A 21,566-nucleotide genomic window follows, 5' to 3' on the forward strand; every position below is an offset into this window, starting at 1 on the left:
ACTGTTGTAATAGTGCTGGCCACAGACTTCCATCGATTGAGCCCCGAATCCCTGCAGCTGCTCCGCTTCAGTAAAACTAGCTGAAACAGTTTACACTGAAATCACAAATCCCTGAGAAAACACTGAGGGCCTCAAGTCCCAGAGTATTTAGTGGTTTTTGCTTTTCTGGATTAAAGGAAACATCAGGTGAAATCAGGTGGGACTCTACTGTCGTTACAGCGCCACAGGAATGTGTCTGTGCCCATCAATCTGCTACATGTCTGTCTATCCAATAGACTAGAAATAAATGCCCTGATCAGCAGGTCATACAAAGCCTAGCTCACAACTTTCCCATGAACTCACAGCAGCTGCAACGTATTTAATTTTGAGAGAGACGCTTTTAAACGCACAACACATGAGAAGGGCAGAGCTCCCAGAACAGATTCATGTAAGAAGCAGTGGAAAAAAGCTCATTTTAACAATGGAACTTTAACTCTTTTTAACATTAATTTAATGGTTCTGCTGACCTTTGCCCTCCGTTATCCCTTTGCTTAACGGAGCACACAGGTTGCTAATATATTTTGACACCTTTTCAGTCCTTCGGGAACAAAACAACTGCAACTTCTACATCTGTCTCCTCTTTCCAGTCCCTGGACGGCGGTGAAGGTGACAGGAGTGCGTCTGCTTCAGTGTCGGGAGCGTTTGGTGGGCAGGGCAGAGCCGTGCTCCAATAGGCCAAGTCTGCTCAGCTCAGCGTGGAAGAACCGCTGCAGTCGATGTCCGGCCTTCGCCTCATTAGTGTGACGAGGATTATACTGAAGACAGTTGGAGAACATCAGCTCCACATCTGAGATATACTCGCCTGCAGACACCAAATGGAGAGAAATGAGAGTCACATGTTCACATTGTGCACAGAAGCACGCATGTTCTGACCGCAGTGATCTACACGTGGCTCACCTGCAGTCTGGTATTCACAGTTGTTGACTTTCTCTCTGATGGTGTTCAGCGCAATCGGCTTCTTAATGATGTCATAGTAATCTGGAACCTGTATGGAGATGTAACGGGTACAGAAATATGCTACAGGCTGCGTTTCTGGTCAGACACAATGACATCAAATATAGACTCGACCCGGGCCTGAAGTTAATTACTACTGTGGAAAAAGTCCATTTCCCAGCATGACAATGATCCCAAACGTACTGTCAAAGCATACCTGCATATTGCTGCATCCATTTCCCTCACAAAACAAAGGATGCACAGTGCTGTGGTCCACAACATCTTCAGAGTTAAACCTCCATCCTGAACCATAGTTCATGTTCCTAAACCTGACTCGTCTGCTTTTCCTACCAAGTTGTGTTTGAGGTAAGTATCTAACTGTTACTAAGATGACTAAATTTAATTCTGATGTAAACGGACTGAGAAACATTTCTGCTTCGTTTTCATCAACTTCTTGTTGGTCTAAACATAAAACTAAAACACAGCTACATGGGTGCAGTACCTGGGTTCTGGACACCAGCTTCATGAAGGGCCAGCTGTCTTCATGTCTGACTAGCTCCACTGTCAGCTGTTCACAGGCGGACAGCTCGTGTACTCCTTGGTTCCTCCCAGAGGAACGACGGTTAGAGGACGATGAGGAGGCTCCTGGAGAGTGTGACGAGGGAAGGACAGGCAGGATGGGTCTGGACAGTTTACGAGGAGCGGCGGTTTCTACGAGGAGCAGAGGGAGAGACCGATGTGTGCTCAGATCAGAGCAGCAAATGCACCAATTCTGCTGGCTAAGAATCAGGATGGTGCCACTGTGGTCCATGCTCCTGTACTGCACAGAAACCTGCCTGGACCACAGTGTTCACCTGTTAACTGGCTGGTTACTGATTGGTGCACACATTGTTGAGTGGATGTTTATATGTTAGTTGTTAAAGTTCACCCTCAGCAGGCGTTTACTGTTTGCTGACTGGCTGCTTACCTGTTAATGACCTCTTGCGAGACTCGCTCTGAGCTGGTGCAGTTTTGGTGTTGCGTTTGCTTATGTGACTGTTTGGCTCCACGTTCTCATGGCTCACATGAGCACCAGTCCGACTCCTGGAGCGGGTTGGAATTTTCCCATCAGAGGCCGGAGGGGTTATGGGCTTTTTCCCTGAGGATCTGTGATTAGACAGAGTCAGTAAAGTGGGACTGGAAACACAGCAAACTCATCTAGATTAACACAAAATGAAGTTTCACAGTTAGCATAAGTAAATAGTAAAGTTAGATCAGGACTTGTTGTGACTGCACTAAAGTTTAGTTTCGCTGCTTTATAAGAAAGCGCTCCATAAAGCCAGAACATCTTACTATTCATCACTGATTGAAGAAAATAAGAACAACCCCAGGTTTCTCTTCAGCTCTGTAGCCAGGCTGACAAACAGTCAGAGTTCTGTTGAGCCAACAATCCCTTTAACGTTAACTAGTAATGACTTCATGAACTTCTTCACAAATAAAGTTTTTATCATTAGAGAAAAAATTACCAGTAATCATCCCACAGATGTAATATTATCTACAGCTACTCTTAGTACCATTGATGTTAAGTTAGACTCTTTTTCTCCAATTGATCTTTCTGAGTTAACTTCAATAATTACTTCCTCCAAACCATCAACGTGTCTTTTAGACCCCATTCCTACAAAACTGATCAAAGAAGTCCTGCCATTAATTAATGCTTCGATCTTAAATATGATCAACCTATCTCTAATGATCGGCTATGTACCATTTACATTATACATGCTTTTCTTAGGCAGTATCCTCCCTGAGCCTGGTTCTGCTGCAGGTTTCTTCCTGTTAAAAGAGTTTTTCCTTCCCACTGTCACCAAACTGCTTGCTCATAGGGGGTCATATGAAGTTGGTATTTTCTCTGTATTATTGTAGGGTCTTTACTTTATATTATAAAGTGCCTTGAGGCAACTATAAATAAAATGGAATTAAGGTAAGGTCAGGGAATATTGCAAAACTGCCATCAGGACTACATGACCTAAGAGGTCAATCTATGGTAGACACTCACTTGGAGGCTGATGTGTTTTTCCCTGACGTGGTGATGCTGTTCTTGGGTGTGGCCTGTTGGCTCTTGCCCTTGGGGAGTGGAGTCTGCCTCTTCTTAGGGCTGCAGAGATTCAAAAGAAAAGCTCCAGAACGATTCATTCCTGAAGAACAAGGTCATTTATTGATTTCTTTTTAACACTTACTTCACGACAACTTCTTGCTCCGATTCCTCCTCTGACTCTTCTTCAGATTCCTCCTCCTCCTCCTCTTCAGACTCTTCCTCCTCCTCTTCCTCATCATCATAGTCTCTTTCCTCCTCCTCGTCAATAGACAAGCGCTGACGAGATGGGAGGCGGTTGGATCTCTGTTTGGGTCGACAGTCTGGACAAAACCATTCACCTTCTGGAACAGACTGAGTGAAAACACACTGGTTGGTTCCCTCAAACATGTCAAACACGTGCTCAGCCTGAAGCTGCCTCACAATCAGAAGCTTTCCAACTGTGCACACAGCTCATTCTTTTCAAAGAGTTTAAAAGGCAGATGTAATTGCTCCAGCGTATTAAGGCCTACACATGGGGGTTCCTCTCAGTATGACATGCTCCTCCCATAACAGCTGGGGGCAGCCTCATGGTGTGACAGTGTGAACGGCACAAATCCGATATTTTCAAATCCGCTCTGGGTCACTTTCGTATGTGGTGCTGAATCTGATACATATCTGATGTTTCAGAAAGCGACTGCTGTTTGATGGTCATGTCGCATTAAATCCGTCTTTTACGTCACCGACACAAGACAGACGCCAATTATCAGCGCCGGAGAAGACATGGTGAACGCTTCCTGGACATCCAGCGAAACTCTTGGGAAGACAACGTAAACATTTTATTTGTTCTGTATAATCTGCAGATTCTGACAGAAATCTGCAGCTATCCTTTGAAGCACCGCTCCTCTCTTAAACAGCAATAAGGATCAATATTTTGTTATTTACATTATTATGTAAATAACAAAATAACTTAACGTGAAGTCCGAAGTCTTTATATTAAGGCCATCAGTCAAACATACTGTTGCTCTGGGTCTAAACAGAGCGCGCTGTGTGTGACGTCTTCTTTTGCGCATGCGGGCGCTTTGAGCGTTCACACTAGAGCGCGTTTGCTGTCACATTTTATTTGTAGTGTGAACGAGCAGACAAAAACATCGGATTTGATCAAAAAATCGGAATTAAGCATCAAGACCTGCAGAGTGAACGCAGCCTTAGACTGAAGGACTAGTAAATCCGGTACTGACTAGTAACAACAGCGACGATCACTCAGCCTGTCATGCACATCCCTGGTAACGGTGCTGTTCATGGCAAGTTCAAGAAGGTTGGGTGGAGCAGGAAAAAACATTTACCTGCTTACTGCCCAACCTGCAGGTTTTGCAATCACAGAGAGCACGTTTTTTTAATTCCAAATACTTGCTGGTTCATGGCTCACACACTTCATACATTTTATATGTGAAACTAGAAATTTGTACACAGGAGGAGGAAGGAACACTAGATCTCTGAATTTAGCACATTTATGCAAAATAGTAGATGAAAGAAAACAGCAGCACTGTAAACATGCAGTGTTAGTGCACCTGCAAACAAAGCTGTCCCTCACAGTGCTGGTGTAGTGTGCCTACCTTCATGCGTGGCCTCAGACAGTGGGTGTGGTGTCCTCTGTCACAGCTGTCACATAGCACCATGTTGTCTGCATCTCCTTTGCATCTACAGATGCGACAGCGGGCGTTGAGAATGGAGCGAGACCACAGGATACTTCGCTCCAGACTGGACAGGTGAACAAACACCTGAAAACAAACCACCACATAAACTTGTTAAGACGTTAATTCAACCATAAACATCAGGACGGCGCAGAAATCACCACAACATAAACCTGAATACATTCCTAAAACTATATATTGGCTAAAATCTCTGAAGTTTTTATCTTCAAAAAAGGTTTGTGGAAAAAATTCAAAACTAAAACACCGAGGTGGCTAAAAAGCTCCAAGTTTCTCAAAATTTCATTTCTCAGTCAAAAATACAAACACACAAGAAGAAAAAAGAAAAAACAAAGAGTAGGACAAGAAAAGAACTTGCATGAGCTCAGGGGGGCGCTAGTGAGCCGTGGGATAGCTCATCAGAATTACTTAAAAAATAAATCTTCGAATACGCTCAAACATGCAAATTTATAACCTGCTAATCAATGTGGATAGATTTTTTGAGAGTTTTTCAACAGTTGTGAAGCCTAAACCTAAGAGGAATGATGCGAGCGATGTAGGCCTGGAAGCCTCTTCGGACTCACCCAGTGCCCTCACCCAGTGCCCTCACCCAGTGCCCTCACCCAGTGCCCTCACCACTGCATTTGCAAAGTGCAGATGGATACTAGGTGTTATGCAATATGAAGAAACGCTTTACCGATCCTAAAGACGCCCTCGACTACACAGTCGAGGCCCCCCCCCAATTAATATTAAAATCTGTAACATAATGTATTGTTTGGAGTTTAGTCTGTTACTGTTGCTATTTTTACCATTTCTTCTTGGAGCAACTGTAACTCTCATAACTTCCTTAGAGATTAATAAAGTTTTCTGACTCTGATAGTTTCAGGATGAGCTGCCATTATCCAATCACACATCTGCTTACCTGCATCTTTTGCTCGTTTCTCCTCCTCTTCTTTTCTCTTTTTTCTAAACTGAGCACCTGATGGCTTTGAACTTTTCTTGTCCATCTTACATTGGTTTTAATTTTGCACTCCAGTATGAACACAAATCCCTCAACCCAAGGATCACCACAACTTAACCTAACAGACCTTAGTTCACAGATTCTCTTTGTCTAAGGCGCATTTCTGGGATTTCACACAACCCAGGATTCAAATCATGAATACATAATGGACTTGGATTTACAACATTATAAATGAAATGTGCTCTATTTGGAAGCAGCCGGCCCCTCCCCTTTCGACGGCTTGTGTGAGACTTTAAATCATCAAACTGTAAATTTTAAATTGTTATTGATCCTTTACTCCTGGTCCTAAACTGTATATTTATTTTCTTACTCTTCTTATATATATTGTTGGTTTACTTGCACTGCTGTAACTGGAGCCTCGTCGTCTCGTCTCTACATACTGGACTGTCTGTAGCGGAGATGACAATAAAGCTTACTTTGACTTCAGCAGCGAGCAGGTGCACCGAGGGCTCTCGCGCTCACTTTTCGTGTACAGAACTTTGAAAAAACATCGGTGCAAATTATAAAGTTAGGTTATAAAGTCTGTATCATGATGTCTGGTGTTTTCGTGTTTGTTGTTTTGTTTTTATTTTGTTTTATTTTGCGAGTTGGTTATTAGCTGCTGCTCCAGCCAGAGAATCCCCCGCCGCCCCGCCCTCTCCTCTCTGTGCCGCAAACGGAGGGCGCCCTTACTCCCAGCAAATGGGCGATAGAAAACCGATCGGTGCCTGTGCCATTCCCAGTATGCGCTGGCTGACGTCGGGGCAGCATGAGTACGAGCATTTTTTTTTTTTTGCCGATGTCCGTGATGCCGCCCCCCCCCACCACGATACCGCCCGTATCTAAAACCGCTACTGGTAACATGTGAGTAACTCATCTTGGCTACAAAACCTCCCATTCGGTACAGCTTATGAGAAGTTCACGTATTTGGGTATTCAGCTTACAAAGTGCTATTCCTCGCTATTAAAATCTAACTTCTCTCCCTTAATATCTGAGCTCCAGTTGAGTATACAGTAAACACGCTCCCTCTATAATGGCATTAAGATGATAATTTTGCCAAAGTAGTTATATTCATTTCAAAATCTCCCGTTATTTCTTGCTAAATCACATTTACAAAATTGAGTTCACTCATCTTTACTTATGTGAAATTCATGGTTTTTAAAATGTTATTTCGCGTTATTTTGTAATCTTTTTTATTGTTACCTTGGGTTCACTGGGTCTTTTTCTCTGTGTTATGAACAAATCTTCTTTTTTTTGGGTACTGGTTTAATTTTGTTGTATTTATCCGCAACACCTTAAAGGCCGGTCAATGAAAATATTGTTGGACATGAACTGGTCCGTGGCGCAAAAAAGGTTGGACAGTCCTGCTCTACATGGTTGTAACTGGAGCAGGAAGCTCGTCAGCCTATGTATGACAGCAATGTGGTGAAACATAGCACCATACGTATTCTTAAGCAGATTAAACTACACTTTAATTTGAAGTCTTTATCCTATCATATCTATTCTACATAACACATTTAGACTTTGGAAACAGGTAGGACAACCACTAATCAACACTGGGAGAGTGTCTTTGCCTCTTTCAAGCTACCAGGGAGAAACTTTTCCAGATACCTGCAGATAAGAGACTCTGTCAGGAAATGCGTACAGGGCTGTGAGAGTCTTAACAATTAATGTCTTGATAAAAGTCTGCAACTTCCACCTCGTAGGAAGAAATTACTTTCTTTGTCTAGCTTCGCTCGGTGTTTCACTATGGGAATCGCCTCGGCATGACCAACTACGGAATCTCCAATGCCACCATGTCTGTCTATGACAGACCTGTCGAGCCGTGCTCAGGGCTCCGCCCCCTCATTCTAACACGGCTGACCAGCTCCTCCTAACTCATTCTCGCTTTCTTCCCGTGACAAACTACTTTTAGCTCCCACAGCGCATCCAGGCTAACTTGATTAGCTGCTTAACAGTTTTCAGGCGTCCCGTGTAGGAGCACGTCGCCGAACGCAGTTTTTCCGGTTCCAGTTTGGATCGTGCTGAGTAAGTCCTTCGAAAGAAGTGTACTTAGAGTTGCACTGTGGAACAGCAATGCGTCAGGCGAGCTGTCCCAGCGGTTCCTGGTTTTAGTTAGCGAGGTAGCCGATGTTGTGTAACTCGGGCTAACGCGTTACGGCGAGCTGTTCGTTCAGTGTCCGGCTAGCATTAACTTGTTAGCAGGCCACGAACCACATTAGCGTCTCACTAGCATTAGCTTGTTAGTCGACCTAGGGTTCGGTTAGCATTAAGTTGCTAATGATATAGAGATTGACAGACCACATGACTTTCGCGCAAATTACATGTCGGGAACTCGAGGCAAAAACAATCCAAGTACCGCATCAAATGCTGCACCGCAAAACGTTCATTCTCCGGTTCCAATACCTTGTTGCTTTTTCTTTGCCCCCCAAAAAGGTATGTACAAAGACAGACTTGATGAAAAGTCAAAGAAAAGATACGAGGAAAAAAAATCAAAGGAGTGAAAGGGTTAGACCCTTACGAGCACACAGAGTGGACAAAAGACGTTAGCGTGCTGCCCAACTTTCACCACGCTCATATTTATAATTATACGGTTCTTGGAGTGAGTGCATACACTCATGAAGTTTAGTAACTTCAGGTCACTGCAACAAGCCCAGGTACAGTTTACGGACGGATGGGTGCAGGACCTTGAAATGCACCGTGTAGAACGAAAGACCATCGTACGTATCATAAGTTTACCAGTCTCACAAATTGTCTTCATAAATACACATTCGTTAACCGTTTATTAATAGGACCTTTGAGCTCAACGGTAATTAATTAGCAGTGGAAATAATTTCTGGTTCGTTACAGAAATGTAGCAGTGACAATAATATTGTATGTTGTAATCGTACTGGACAATTAGTGATACAAAAAACCTGTTTTACCCTGTGAATAAAAGTATATGTTTTTGTCAATGTACCATAATAACAGAAGCGAAACGCAATATTGTGTCAGGACAATTCACTATTTATGCACAATAAACAAAGGAGCATAGCGCGACAATTTCTGTTCAGCAGACTGACCTTTGTGGAAATGCTTGGAGCAGACTAACCTGTGAGCTGGAGTGTTCTGGGACGTTATATTTGGTCTTTGAATGGCTGCAATCCAGTCGCCTCTTTGTTACTTCGGAAACACGACTCGAACAATTTCTCTTCAACGACGTAATCCGATAAAAACCGATCTCTTTACCCGTCGGCTTCCCGTGGCTGTCATGCGACCGGCTATTGCAGTTAATAATACAACAGCTTCTTGCCATTTTTGTGTTTCTTTTTATTGCTGTGTAACGGATTTCAATTGAAAGCCTGCGTGCGCTAGTACCTCTTGCCACGAGTTCCCAGAATCCTTTGCGGTTTTACCCCTGAATGACGTCACATTTTCAATCTCTATTGGCTAGAGGAGTGCAGCTAACGTGTCATGACGAGCTGACTCTCGCAGCGACTGGCTCGGATTTAACACCCGCTGCTAGTCCTAGCTACTTACGGGCTAACGTGTCGAAACGAGCCTGGTGTAGCCTAGTCTCACCCCTTTCCGCTAACCATGTCTGCGGCTCCTACTCCTGCCAAAAGGTCGGAGCCGAAGGCCAAAGAGGCTGCATCCCGCCCGTGCCCCGTCAATGCCCCCATCTCGGGCAGGGACCCTCATCCAATGTGCATCATCTGTATGGGTGCCAAGCATGCTCAGGCTTCACTGGTGGCCCTCAGGGATGCCCACACTGTGCTTTGATGCCAGAGAAAGTCCTGGAAAGGAGGCTTAGAGTAGCAGTAACGAACAGTCAGGACCCCTGCCTGTTGGCCGCTACTGCTACGAGCAATATCCGTCATCCGCGAGCCTCCACAAGCTGGGCGGACATGATGGAAGAAGAGGACCTGCTCATGCCCCCATCGTTCGAGGACCTCCTCGATCAAAACGTGGGCGAGCCGGGTGGCGAGGACGCGGAGGGCGATGCCGACTCAGACCTCCTCGACCTGGTGGACATGGATGAGGAACAGGAGGATGACTCTACCTTTCCTCCCCAGCAGTCCAGGACACCGAGTGTGGCTGAAGTTGCATCCCCGGTGGACAGCAATTTGTACGAGGTCTGCAAACGGGCCAAGCTAGGCATCCCATGTCCAGCCGCCCAGGATGCCGAAGGGGCAGAACGCGACCTGTATGACGGCAAAAGGCTCCCTCCAGCCTTGCCGCCATTGAAGCAGCTTCTGCCAGCAGTCCCGGCCTGCATGAAAGAAATGAGTCGCTATTGGTCAAGCTCTTTTAAAAGCAAGCTTCTGACCAAGGGCTTCTCTAAGCTTGAGATCCAGGGGATGGGTGAACTGGGGCTGACCGAACCTTCACCCTAACCGCAGGGCAATCTCAGCTTCTTCTAGCATTTCTTTGCCCAACAAGATAGATCGCCTCACGGCATCTATTTATCAAAGGATGTACAAATATGCTGCACAGTCAGTTTGCTCGCTTAATGCAGTCACACTGCTATCAGCATATCAGGCAGAAATTCTGGAAGACATGGGCCGTCAGCTTGACTCGGGTTCCCAGAACCCAGTCCTCTGGGATGAAATCTGCGTGGTTAATGATCTTGCAGTCGCGGGTGAGAGAGCCTTGTGGCTAAACCTGTCAGGCCTAGGTGATGCTCAGAAGGCTGAGGTCATGGATGCAGCCTATGACCCAACTAAGGGTCTCTTTGGCCCAGCCCTGGAGAGAATGAGAGAAACAAGCACCCGCAGAAAGCAGGAGGGAGAAGCATTCAACCTCTGCTTACCCAGAAAACCTAACTCTCAGCCCCAGCAGGTGCCAAGAGCTGGCTTTGCCGCAACAGCAGCAGCTGTGAGAGGGAGACAGAGTGGGGTCAGAATGCAGAGAGGAGCAGGAGACCAGCAGGGTGCCCACCAGGCCAAGGTAGAGAACCAAAGACCTTGGGGCAAGCATTCCTTTGCAGCAGCTGCTGCAAAGAACAAGCCGTCACACCCCAGAGAGGGGAAAAAGAAGTGGTCAGCCAAGCACACATGCAGCATTCTGTGTCACCCCTCTCTTATCCCCCAAAGAGAAGGAAGGTGTTAGAAGGGGTAACCAAATCACTCCAAGGTTCAGGGTCTCTGGAAGTTTCCAGTTCACCAGGAGCACCCTCTCAGTCTCCTCCTCCAGTTCAGGGAGGACAGACTTGTGGACAAATGGCGCAGTGTCACCAAGCATTCCTTCTGTGTCACCAAGCACTGCCCAGAGTCACCAGACACTTCACTGTGGTTTGGGGGTAACAAAAGAAATAAAACGGCAAACTGCCTGGCTGCAGAAATGCACAAGGGCAGAATGTCACCCCAGTTTCAAAAATAAAAACACAAGAAAGTCACTGCCATTTGTCTTTGTTCCCAGCGGGGGGAGCTCACGCTCTTCCCGAGGGGGAGAGCCCCAACTCCTTCCGGGAGACAGGGGTGACGTCACGCTACCGCTTCTTCAGAGGCCCGCTCGCAGCGCGGCCGGAGCGGTGGCGCGCATGCGCAGTTCATCCCTGGGTCTCGTCAACCATTTCCCATGGTTACAGACTACAGTTTGCGGTAAAACCACCGAGATTCGGCGGAGTGTTAGCTTCTGTGGCCAGTCGCGATTCAGCGAATGTGCTGGAGGAGGAAATATCCTCCCTGTTACACAAATAGGCGATCAGTGCGGTACCGAGCGAAGCCGCTCAGCAGGGCTTTTACTCCCGCTATTTCCTCATCCCGAAAAAGGACGGAACGTCGCTCCGCCCTATTCTGGATCTGCGTGTGTTAAACAAGCATTTGAGAAAGTACACGTTCAGAATGCTCACACACAAGACGCTTTGTCGCTCAATTCACACAGGCGATTGGTTTGTTACAATCGACCTATCAGACGCATTTTTTCACATCGCCATTTATCCTCCACACAGGAAATATCTCACGTTCGCTTATCAGAGCGTAGTGTACGAGTTTCAAACTATCCCATTCGGGCTATCCTTAGCCCCAAGGGTGTTCAGCAAATGTGTGGAGGCAGCGCTGCCTCCGTTAAGGAACGGCAGCATCAGAATATTCTTTTACATCGGCGATTATCTAATATGCTCACGATCGCACGAGCAGGCGATAAAAGACTCCGAGGTGGTAGCAAATCACCTACCACCTCGTGTGAATCACAATCAACCTGGAAAAGAACCACTTGGAACCCGCACAGTTTACAGAGTATCTGGGGCTCAGAATAGACTCCATCTCTTATCGCACTTTCAGAGCGGAGGATCGCATCCTTCACTCACTGTCTTTCCCGTTTTCAGCTGGGGAAAGTTGTGCGGTTCCGACTCTGTCTGCGCCTCCTTGGCCTCATGGCCTCGGTGATATCGGTGGTACATTTGGGGCTGCTTATGATGAGAGACTTTCAGCGGTGGGTTGCTTCTCTGCAGCTGTGCCCTCGCCGACATCTCAGTCGTGGTGTAAAAATAACGCAGCCGTGTATCGCGGCTCTCCGGCCTTGGAGGAGCCCGACAGCTCTCGCTGGTACCTCTCGGGGGAGTATCATCCAGGGTGACGCTGACCACAGATGCATCCCTGTCAGGCTGGGGTGCGACTATGATGGGCAGAGCAGTGAATGGCGTTTGGTCACAGAGACTCACTCTGAATCACATAAATGTGCTGGAGCTCCGCGCGGTGCTCCTAGCCTTACGGCATTTTCTGCCGTATCTCCGGGGTCAACATGTTTTAGTGAAAACAGACAACTCCACTGTTGTTGCTTATATCAACCGCCAGGGCGGCACCCGTTCCCGGCAGCTACACAGGTTAGCCAGGGAAATAATTATGTGGAGCAGCACTCGGCTCCTCTCCCTTCGGGCAACTCACGTGCCAGGAATTCTGAACAGGGGGGCGGACCTCCTGTCCAGAGGAAATCCACTGTTCGGAGAATGGAGGCTTCACCCACAGGTGATGGAGCAGATTTGGCAGAGATACGGCCAGGCTGCCGTAGATCTCTTCGCCTCGTGAGAAAACACACCGTGCCCTCTGTTTTTCTCCCTGTCAGACGCAGATGCGCTGGCCCATTCATGGCCAAAAACTCTGCTGTATGCTTTCCCTCCCCTCAGCCTGATCTCCCCAACACTGATCAGAGTGAGGGATCAGGGGCTGTCACTGATTTTGATAGCTCCACGGTGGCCATCCAAACACTGGATAGCAGAAATCATCCAGCTTCTGGTGGACGAGCCATGGCCACTCCCCATCCGCAGGGACCTTCTGCGGGGGGGAGATATACCATCCCTATCCAGACCAGGTTGCTCTCTGGGCCTGGCCCGTGAAAGGTGGAATTTGAAGGCAGCAGGCATGCCTCCGAAGGTTATTGAAACCATTCAGAATGCCAGAGCCTCCTCCACTTGTTCCATTTACAGCAGTAAATGGCGTGTTTTTGAAAAGTGGTGCCATGAAAAGCAGATTATCCCTTTTCAGTGTTCAGTGGTGGCGCTGTTGTGTTTTCTTCAAGACTTGCTGGACAAAAGGAAAGCTTTTTCCACCATAAAGGTCTATTTAGCAGCTATTTCAGCCTGCCACATGGGGTTTGGTGATAAACCTGCCGGGCAGCACCCCCTTGTATGTCGCTTCATGAGAGGGGTGCGTCGAACGCTCCCAGTTTCTAGACCACTGGTCCCTTTATGGCAGGGGTGCTCACACTTTTTCCGCATGTGAGCTACTTATAAAATGACCAAGTCAAAATGATCTACCCACTACAAAAATCCAAAACATATACTTATTTATAAATATATTGAGGATTCTTTATATCTACAATGTATATACATGCATAACCGCAATATCCAATATTTCACAACACAATTAACTAGGTAATGACAAAAAATTTACATGAGTTTACTCTGATGACTTGCACTGAATTGAATCAGCCAGGGATGCATAGTCCGGACAGTAGCTGCTGACGGCCAGGTTTAAGAGAAAAAACCGAGAGCTAAAAATTGGAGTTAACTCGCTGACTAGCTTGTCAGTTTTACTACACTTCGCGCCGCTGTTTGCGCATGCGCAGCGACCTAAGCGTCAGAAAAAATCTGATGTCATCTGACTGGCTTCCCTGTATCAATCAAGTGACGGGATGGATGATAGGCTGGCATCTATTTTTTTAATGCCATGCGATCTACCAATACTACCTTTGCGATCGACTGGTCGATCGCGATCGACGTATTGAGCACCCCTGCTTTATGGGATCCGTCAGTCGTTTTAGACATCCTCAGTGGGGGTTGAAGTTTCTCTCTCTTAAAACCACTCTGCTGTTGGCTCTAACCACAGCCAAGCGAGTTAGTGAATTACAGGCTCTGTCTATTCACCCCTCTTGTCTACAGTTGGCCCCGGGACTCACTAAAGCACACCTGAGGTTCAACCCAGCCTTTGTCCCTAAAGTGTTGGAAACATCATACAGGTGCCCTACAGTAGAGCTCCTAGCTTTTCACCCCCCTCCATTCTCTTCCGAGAGGGAGCAGAGGCTGAACACTTTGTGCCCTGTCCGGGCCTTGGGGACTTATGTTGACAGAACAGCTGGATTCAGGAAGTTGGATCAGCTGTTTGTTTCCTGGGCCTCACCTCACAAGGGCAGGCCCGTATCACGCCAGAGGCTAGCTCATTGGATTGTAGAGGCCATAGCTCTGGCTTATAGCTGTAAGGGCTCGCAGGACCCCCCGGGACTCCAAGCTCACTCCACTAGGGGTGTGGCCACATCCTGGGAGTTGTTCAGAGGTGTATCAGTCCAGGATATTTGTGCGGCAGCAAGCTGGGCTACGCCGCACACGTTTGTCCGGTTTTATCGGCTGGATGTTGCACAGTCATCCCTGGCTCAGGCAGTGCTGGATTCTGGTGCCTCAGGTTCGACCTGAGATCCTTGAGTAGCACTGGAGAGTAGCTTCGGGAGCTGGCGCAATCTGGGAGTGGGCCATGTCTCCCATAGTGAAACACCGAGCGAAGTTAGAAAAAGAACGTTGGGTTACTTAACGTAATCCCTGGTTCTTTGATAACAGAGTGAGGTGTTTCACCAACACTTCCCTCCTTGCTTAGGCACGGAAAGAAATCTGCTTGGAATGAGTTAGGAGGAGCTGGTCGGCCGTGTTAGAATGAGGGGGCGGAGCCCTGAGCACGGCTCGACAGGTCTGTCATAGACAGACGTGGTGGCATTGGAGCTTCCGTAGTTGGTCACGCCGAGGCGATTCCCATAGTGAAACACCTCACTCTGTTATCAAAGAACCAGGGATTATGTTAAGTAACCCAACGTTCTTGCATCTATCAGAGCCTAATGTCAGTGAGCCCTGTGAACTCGTCCTTTAACTAAATGAGAAGAGGGATTAGGTATTACAATCACTGATATTCACTGGGAAAAGGTTTTGGAGAATATCCATAAATGCTCTTATGATGCAAGACAGTGCTTGACTCAATTCAATGCTCTACATCTACACTTTTAAAGAGGAAGGTTAATTTTCTCCTGTGAGAAATGCTCTCCAGCTGAAGAAACCTTTTTGTCCCAAGGGGCAGACATCTTTGATTCAATGTGTCAAATTCTTCGCGTGCAGCTGAGCTCTGATCCACTGACAACTATTCTGGGCATTTTTAATGATGCTGTGGGGATAGACAGTGCAAAGCCATGTTTTATATCCTACTGTATTATTTTTGCAAAGAAGCTTATTCTCACTCGTTGGAAGGAAAGAGACACAACTCCCTTAAAGCTCTGGCTTATGATGATGTTGCAAATGCATTACATCTGGATTGAACACAACATACTCTTAGTGACAGACTCTCCTCCTTCAGTAGAGTTTGGGTACCCAGCTCTACATTTCTGCAGCTGTAACCAGCAGGTAGTTTTTAGGCTTCTCATTAAGACAGACTAGCTGGACAGCTGGGACTGTGTGTGTGGGAGGCTGTTGTATCACATAGTGTTGCATAAAAAAAACAATTACTGATTCTGTAAATTCCACTCTGTCATACAAACATGTGAACAGCTCAATAAACATATCTGGGGTGGAAGAAGAACTTGCATGACCATAAACAGATTTTCATTAAGATAAAATAAACGCAGTGAACATAACTGAGATGGGATATGTAATAATCTGACCTGAGACAGGCTGGAGCAGGACTGCAGAGATTCCCTCCATCGCTCCAACACCGTTTTACTGACTCTACCACAGTCGCTGCCATCTGACACACAAACACAGACACACACAGGTAAGACCACAGTGATTTTTATTTTTAAAATAGAAACCCGGCTCTACTGAGAAATGTAGAATATCAACCAGATGATAATATTATTAGAAGACAGTCATACCATCACTGGCTTGGTCCTCATCTTTCTTCTTTTTGTTCTTCATCTTATGGTCCTTCTTTGAGTCTTCATCAGCTGCAGATGTGAAGGAGGCAGTTGTTATGCGGTAAACATAAGTGGAAAGGTTTAGTACATTTAAACATGTAGCTCTAATAGTTTTGGTGCCACCAACATTTTGCCCTTTCCTGCTCTTCTGTCAGGCAGTCACCTTCACTCTCACACACCATTTACATGCGATCATGTAAAGAAACTCACCGAGCGGAGCTTTGAGGAAGCGTCTCTCGATGCCTTGCTCAATGTTGGTAAGAGCCTGAGCCAGGATTCGTACAGAGTTGCTGACCACCTGAGGAGTTCCACTGCCGCTGGACCCATACGCTGCAGAGCTGTCAGACTTCACCTCCTGAAGCCTGAAGAATAAGCAGCTGTTTACACCGCACACAGGAACGTTCAGCTTTGAACGCACGAAGACTGAAACCCTGATTTGGACACTGGATCATCATGGCCAAACTACGCACCTGTCTCTGGCTCTCAGGTGGGCAGAGTCCACCTCCATGGCCTCCACTCTTCCGTTCATCCCAGTGTTCTCTCTGCCATCAGAAGCGAGCAGCTCATAATTTCCAGCTTCTAACGCCAAGCGCCATACCTGTCTATCCATCACCTGAACATCAAAAGAGAGATGAGTCAGCTGTGGCTTAGGATACCCATCCTTTACCATCGTCAGCAGGAACTCTCACCTTCAGAGTTCCCAGAGTTCCCTGGTGGATCCGGTCCTCAATATCCAGCAGAAGCTCTCTGAGTCTCACCTCCATCATAGACTCAGCTGCAGCAGTGCATTCTGGGAGTGCCTGGGATGACTCTTGATCCTCTGGGTAAAGAAAAGGTGTGAGTGATTACTACCTGCATCTGAATAATATTTGTAGTCCTAATGTGCACCCATGTATTTAGGCTCAGGCTCTCTTACCTGTGTGCTCGTATTTGTTTCTGTCACAGCTCTTCAGCAGGTGCTGCAGCCTCTCTCTCTCCTGCAGCAGCGCCTCCTTCAGGCTGCTCTCTCGGTGACCTCGAGGATTCAGAGCCTCGATTAGATGATCAACCTCCTCCAGTGAACTGTAGAAGGACCACTGGTTGGACTGGTTGATTGGTGGGCTGCAGATGTGGAGCGGGGCGGGATTTGAGGCGGCACTTTTTAGTCACGTCACCATCAGAAAGCTGTGTTATGTGTGTAAAACTAACTGGTTCACTCCCAGTATAAAATGTTACCTACCCTGTACTAGCTGCTTTATCCTTGGCCATTTCCTCTCCTTTCTCCACCTTGGTGGTGCTTGTGTCCTGGTCAGGTTTTGGGCTAGGCTGCAGCATGTCCTCGGTCAGGCCGAAGTGGTCTGCCTCCACAAAAAGGGCGGAGGCTGAAGGGAACAGCCAGTATCGGCGATACAGACGATCTCTACCCAAAGGCAACAGGCAGGTGCAGGCTGCAGCTTTCTGGATGCGTTCCTGCAGCTCTCTGACCTGCAGTGACGACAGAGCTGGATCAAACTGAATTCTTCTGCTTTTTAGGCTTTTGTCATTCTCACTAAGAAAGTTGGCTGAAGAAGACGCCACGAAAAACAAAAAGTGCTTTATGAATACAGACATGTTCACACACACACACGCCTCTGAACATCATTAGTCCTGTGTGCTGCTCAGTACCATTCAGTATTTATTATTTACTGTTGTGTGGTTGTTGCCATGGTTTCCCTGCTGTGTTGTTTTCTTTCTGCTTGTTGAAGCAGATTTTCAGTCTTTTCCCTCTTCTCCTCTTTCCTGTGCCCCGGTTGTGTTTGTTCTGATTGTAATAACTTAAAATAAAAATAATAATAAAGACTGAATAAACTAAGACAATCAAGTGGAACGGTAAATCATCCACTTATAATTCTGATTGCTACAGGGGGAAAAAACGCTGGTTTTAAAAGCAGTTTCAAACGCCTGGACTTTGGCAGAAGGCTTTAATTAAAAGCCCGTTCAGATCAGACGACAACAAGAACTAGGATGTTCAAAGAACACTGAAGTGTTGGTGACTGATATAGCTGCTGTATGACGGTGCTGTGCGTACATGCTCTCTCTTTGTATCGATGACAGTGTGAACAGCAGAACTGTTCCCGACTCCCTGACAGAGAGACTAATAACCAGCGTCTGTTTCTGACCTTCTCCTGCTCTCTCTCCAGCTCCTCTGCCGTCAGGCTGGTGGGAGGTTTCAGGTCAGACGCCGTCTGCTGCTGCTGTTCTTTCTGGTTTCCTTTGGCTGGAAGACAGAACAAACACATCTGACTTCAGACATTCACAAACGTTATCGTTCTTCCTGCTTCTTCTTGTTGTCTTTTTCACCTTTCATTATCTTGCTGCTCTGCTCCTCTTCATTTCCAGTGTGATGTTCTGTACACGAGTCACTGCAGAACAAATACAAGAACGTTCTGATATCTGTCAGAGACTCAATGAAAACCAGTAGGAAGGCAAATAAAATCAAAGATTTTATAATATTGACCTAAGTATTGCTAACACGACTGATGGAGTGTCATACACTCGTGGTAAAGATGCCCTTTTACTTGGTTTTTACCAAGACTGTAACCGACATGTGAAAGCCAGCTGTTTATCTTAAGTCTGAACGTTTCAGGCAGAATAAAATGACTTTGCACTTCCCAGTTACTGAAGGAGGCAGTTCACTAAAGTTACGAATGTCTGCAGTTCCCTGCGTACCCATTGGTCTGAAGTCGTCCCTTGAGCTCCTGTTCCTTCATCTTCTCCTCTTTCGCCCTCATCCTCTGCTCCTGCTCTCTCATCTTCTCCTCCTTACGGAGACGAACCCTGGAAGTACACAGCAGGTTAAACCGGTCATGTTCAAGCTTTGACTTTTGTATATACGGTCATGTGTCCCTGCATGTCTGCATTGTGAGCACACTATATAGGAGTACCTTTGTACATCCTTCTCATTACATACGGGTTCTTTTAACTATTGTACATGATGTATAATGTTTTTGAAGGCTCAAAGTGGTTTGTTATTTTTTTGCCACAGTTGACAATGTAACAAATTACATTAACTTATGCACTGCATTGCTTTTAATGTGCTCCCGATCTGCTGATCTCCTTCTTTTTGGCGGCTCCATATTGTGCTTACATCTCTGTGCAAGCTCGTGACGACCCTCCGAATGTGTCTTTTCAACAGCTCGAATCATTTCAGAGAAATGGGACCTCGTTTATCTTTGGTCTCGTGATGTGAACAGCCCTTAACGTGAGCTCTATTTGGACACGCCGCCCTTGCTCAACTCATGGCTTCAGTGTCAGATGTCCTCACTAGGCCACATGAAAGGATGAGGCAAGGTCACACAGTGGTTTGACCCCAAACCTCTAGTGGCCACTCTTTTTTTCACACCTTGGCTCATGTGATGAGGCAGATGATCAATGGGTCAACGACCCTCGAGGGGGTTTTAATGCCTGGGACTCTCCACCGTTTGAGAGAGGTGAAACGTTTTCATGACAGAAAAAACAAAACTACAAAATTTGACAGGGTTTCACAGGCGGGTGGTTATTTGTCCTCATCTGTAGGACAGACTATGAAGGAACTGGGTCCCGTAAACACTGCAGCACAGAAGCCTGAACCAGTCTATTAACCAGTTCTGGTGACTGAACATTGATTTCAATATTGACAAATCTACACTGCCCGATAGATAACCTTCACTCTTCAGCCGAGTTGTGTGTATTTGTTGGGTGCCCGCCCGTGTGCATATACCTATGTGCAGCCTCCTCCCTCTCCCTACGGTGCTGCTCAGCTCTAATCTCCCTCAGTTCGTGCCTCGCCGCTCGCTGCTCCTCCACACAGTCTTCAATCAAGTCTCTGCTGGACGCCAATGTCAGCACCTTCCCCACCAAAGCCTGCAGGATCCTCAGCTTTTCCCCTGTAGACAGCAATGCTGACTGATGAAACGTGCACACAGCACTATCACTGTATCATTATCTGATCTGTTACATATTCGCTGACTCTTGAACACAAAGCAGATGGTATCTGACCTGGGGTGAGGTCATACACTGCCGTGGATGACAGCTTCTTCAGCAGCGCTGGATCTGCCAGTCGCAGCTCCACACAAGGGTCGTCCATTACGGTGAACCCGCCTTGCTTCTGGTAGCGGAACTTTGCATTCCCGTGGTTACAGTCAGCACCAGATGCCAAAATGTGCAGGCGCAGGATTTCAGACAGCGTGCAGCTGTCTAGGTCGAGCTGCTTCAGACTGCAGCCCTGATGGAGCTGAGGCCAAGCTGCAGCCAATGAGGCGATAGCACTCAGAGCCGAACACGTGGGGTCAGAATCGTCATCCAGAGCGTCTGTCAGGTCTGAAGGCACATGCATAGTAAGAACAAAAGACACATGACACAGACTGTGCACACATGCATAGAACTGAACAGGACCGCTGAAAAGTCTCACCATTCAAAAACATGAAAAGTGTGCATGTTCCTCAAGTGCAAAATTTAATAAAAGGGAGGAAAATTTTAAATTTCCCCTTTTCTGTTTCACATCCTGACTGAATCGACCAATTACAGACAATAAAACTCAACACAGCTTAACAGTTGGGAAGTTTTCGGGGGCTCACATTCTTCCCCTCTTTTAAGTGTGGAGAGAATTTTGCTGTGATGCAAATGTTTACGATACGATCGGCATGTGTAACACATTTTCAAATGTAAAACTATTTCCATACATATGCCCAAACCTGAAGAAATATCGATCATTTACACACATTTAAGTTCAGCTTCATGAATCTGATCATTTTCTCTTTCAAACACCTGTCTGTGTGTACAAGTGTCCACTTTATTTACAGTAAACAAACAAACACAGGTACACAGTGGAAGGCCCGGTGTCCCCATGTTACACTGGGACTTGAACACAGCTCATAGAGAAAATGATCAGATTCAGATACTGGGACAGCTTGTGGGTGTAAGGTTTTTCTTGTGTTTGTCAGTTTCCTGTAGTGTACTGCTAACAAAGACAGCAAGTGTGTCTGACCTTCAACCTGGTCTGCAGCTACCTCTTCCTGCTCCTCATCTAGAGCCTGAAAGATGGCTGTCAGGAAGAAAAACAGCAGCTCACACAGAGGACCCTCAGGATCAGAACCCACCAGAGCCTCCTCCAGAACCTCTGTAAGGAGACAGCAGTCAAACATCGCAGTCAGAAAACTGGAAAACTGAACAATAAAGGTCCTGCATCTCTGTACGTTAGAACTAACTCAGTGTTTCACTTTGATATAGGTATTTGAAATCAAAGTCCCTTCTACCAATGACTGAGTAACAAAACTGTAGAAGTTCTAAATAAGTTAAAGAAAAGAATTTGTCTGTTCTGCAAAAAGTCTGATGGACTTTACATAGAAGAAAAGAAAATGAAAGAAAAGGCAGCAGATTATAAATGGCCTGTATTTGTATAGCACTTTACTAGTCCCTAAGGACCCCAAAGCACTTTACACATCCACCCATTCACACACTGGTGATGGCAGCTACATTGTAACCACAGCCACCC

At 46.4% G+C, this 21,566-nt stretch overlaps 1 protein-coding gene across 1 annotated transcript in view; it reads right to left on the minus strand.

Moving 5' to 3' along the window:
* Positions 1 to 515: 515 nt before the first annotated feature.
* The window catches only part of baz1a (bromodomain adjacent to zinc finger domain, 1A), a 36,055-nt gene continuing 15,004 nt past the window's right edge, over positions 516 to 21,566 (minus strand). The window contains exons 10-29 of the mRNA XM_080293468.1: positions 21,060 to 21,191; positions 20,072 to 20,392; positions 19,794 to 19,959; positions 18,764 to 18,871; positions 18,395 to 18,456; positions 18,214 to 18,311; positions 17,295 to 17,539; positions 16,992 to 17,176; positions 16,765 to 16,895; positions 16,546 to 16,688; positions 16,286 to 16,437; positions 16,034 to 16,105; positions 15,824 to 15,906; positions 4,636 to 4,800; positions 3,186 to 3,394; positions 3,005 to 3,103; positions 1,940 to 2,118; positions 1,475 to 1,683; positions 937 to 1,024; positions 516 to 841 (exon numbers count right to left, since the gene is read on the minus strand). Coding sequence (XP_080149594.1) covers positions 666 to 841; positions 937 to 1,024; positions 1,475 to 1,683; positions 1,940 to 2,118; positions 3,005 to 3,103; positions 3,186 to 3,394; positions 4,636 to 4,800; positions 15,824 to 15,906; positions 16,034 to 16,105; positions 16,286 to 16,437; positions 16,546 to 16,688; positions 16,765 to 16,895; positions 16,992 to 17,176; positions 17,295 to 17,539; positions 18,214 to 18,311; positions 18,395 to 18,456; positions 18,764 to 18,871; positions 19,794 to 19,959; positions 20,072 to 20,392; positions 21,060 to 21,191 — 3,023 coding nt within the window. The 3' untranslated portion in view covers positions 516 to 665. The remainder of the gene's footprint in view (positions 842 to 936; positions 1,025 to 1,474; positions 1,684 to 1,939; positions 2,119 to 3,004; positions 3,104 to 3,185; positions 3,395 to 4,635; positions 4,801 to 15,823; positions 15,907 to 16,033; positions 16,106 to 16,285; positions 16,438 to 16,545; positions 16,689 to 16,764; positions 16,896 to 16,991; positions 17,177 to 17,294; positions 17,540 to 18,213; positions 18,312 to 18,394; positions 18,457 to 18,763; positions 18,872 to 19,793; positions 19,960 to 20,071; positions 20,393 to 21,059; positions 21,192 to 21,566) is intronic.

The sequence above is a fragment of the Astatotilapia calliptera genome, chromosome 19 (genome assembly GCF_964374335.1).
Source record: "Astatotilapia calliptera chromosome 19, fAstCal68.1, whole genome shotgun sequence".
Lineage (NCBI taxonomy): Eukaryota > Metazoa > Chordata > Actinopteri > Cichliformes > Cichlidae > Astatotilapia > Astatotilapia calliptera.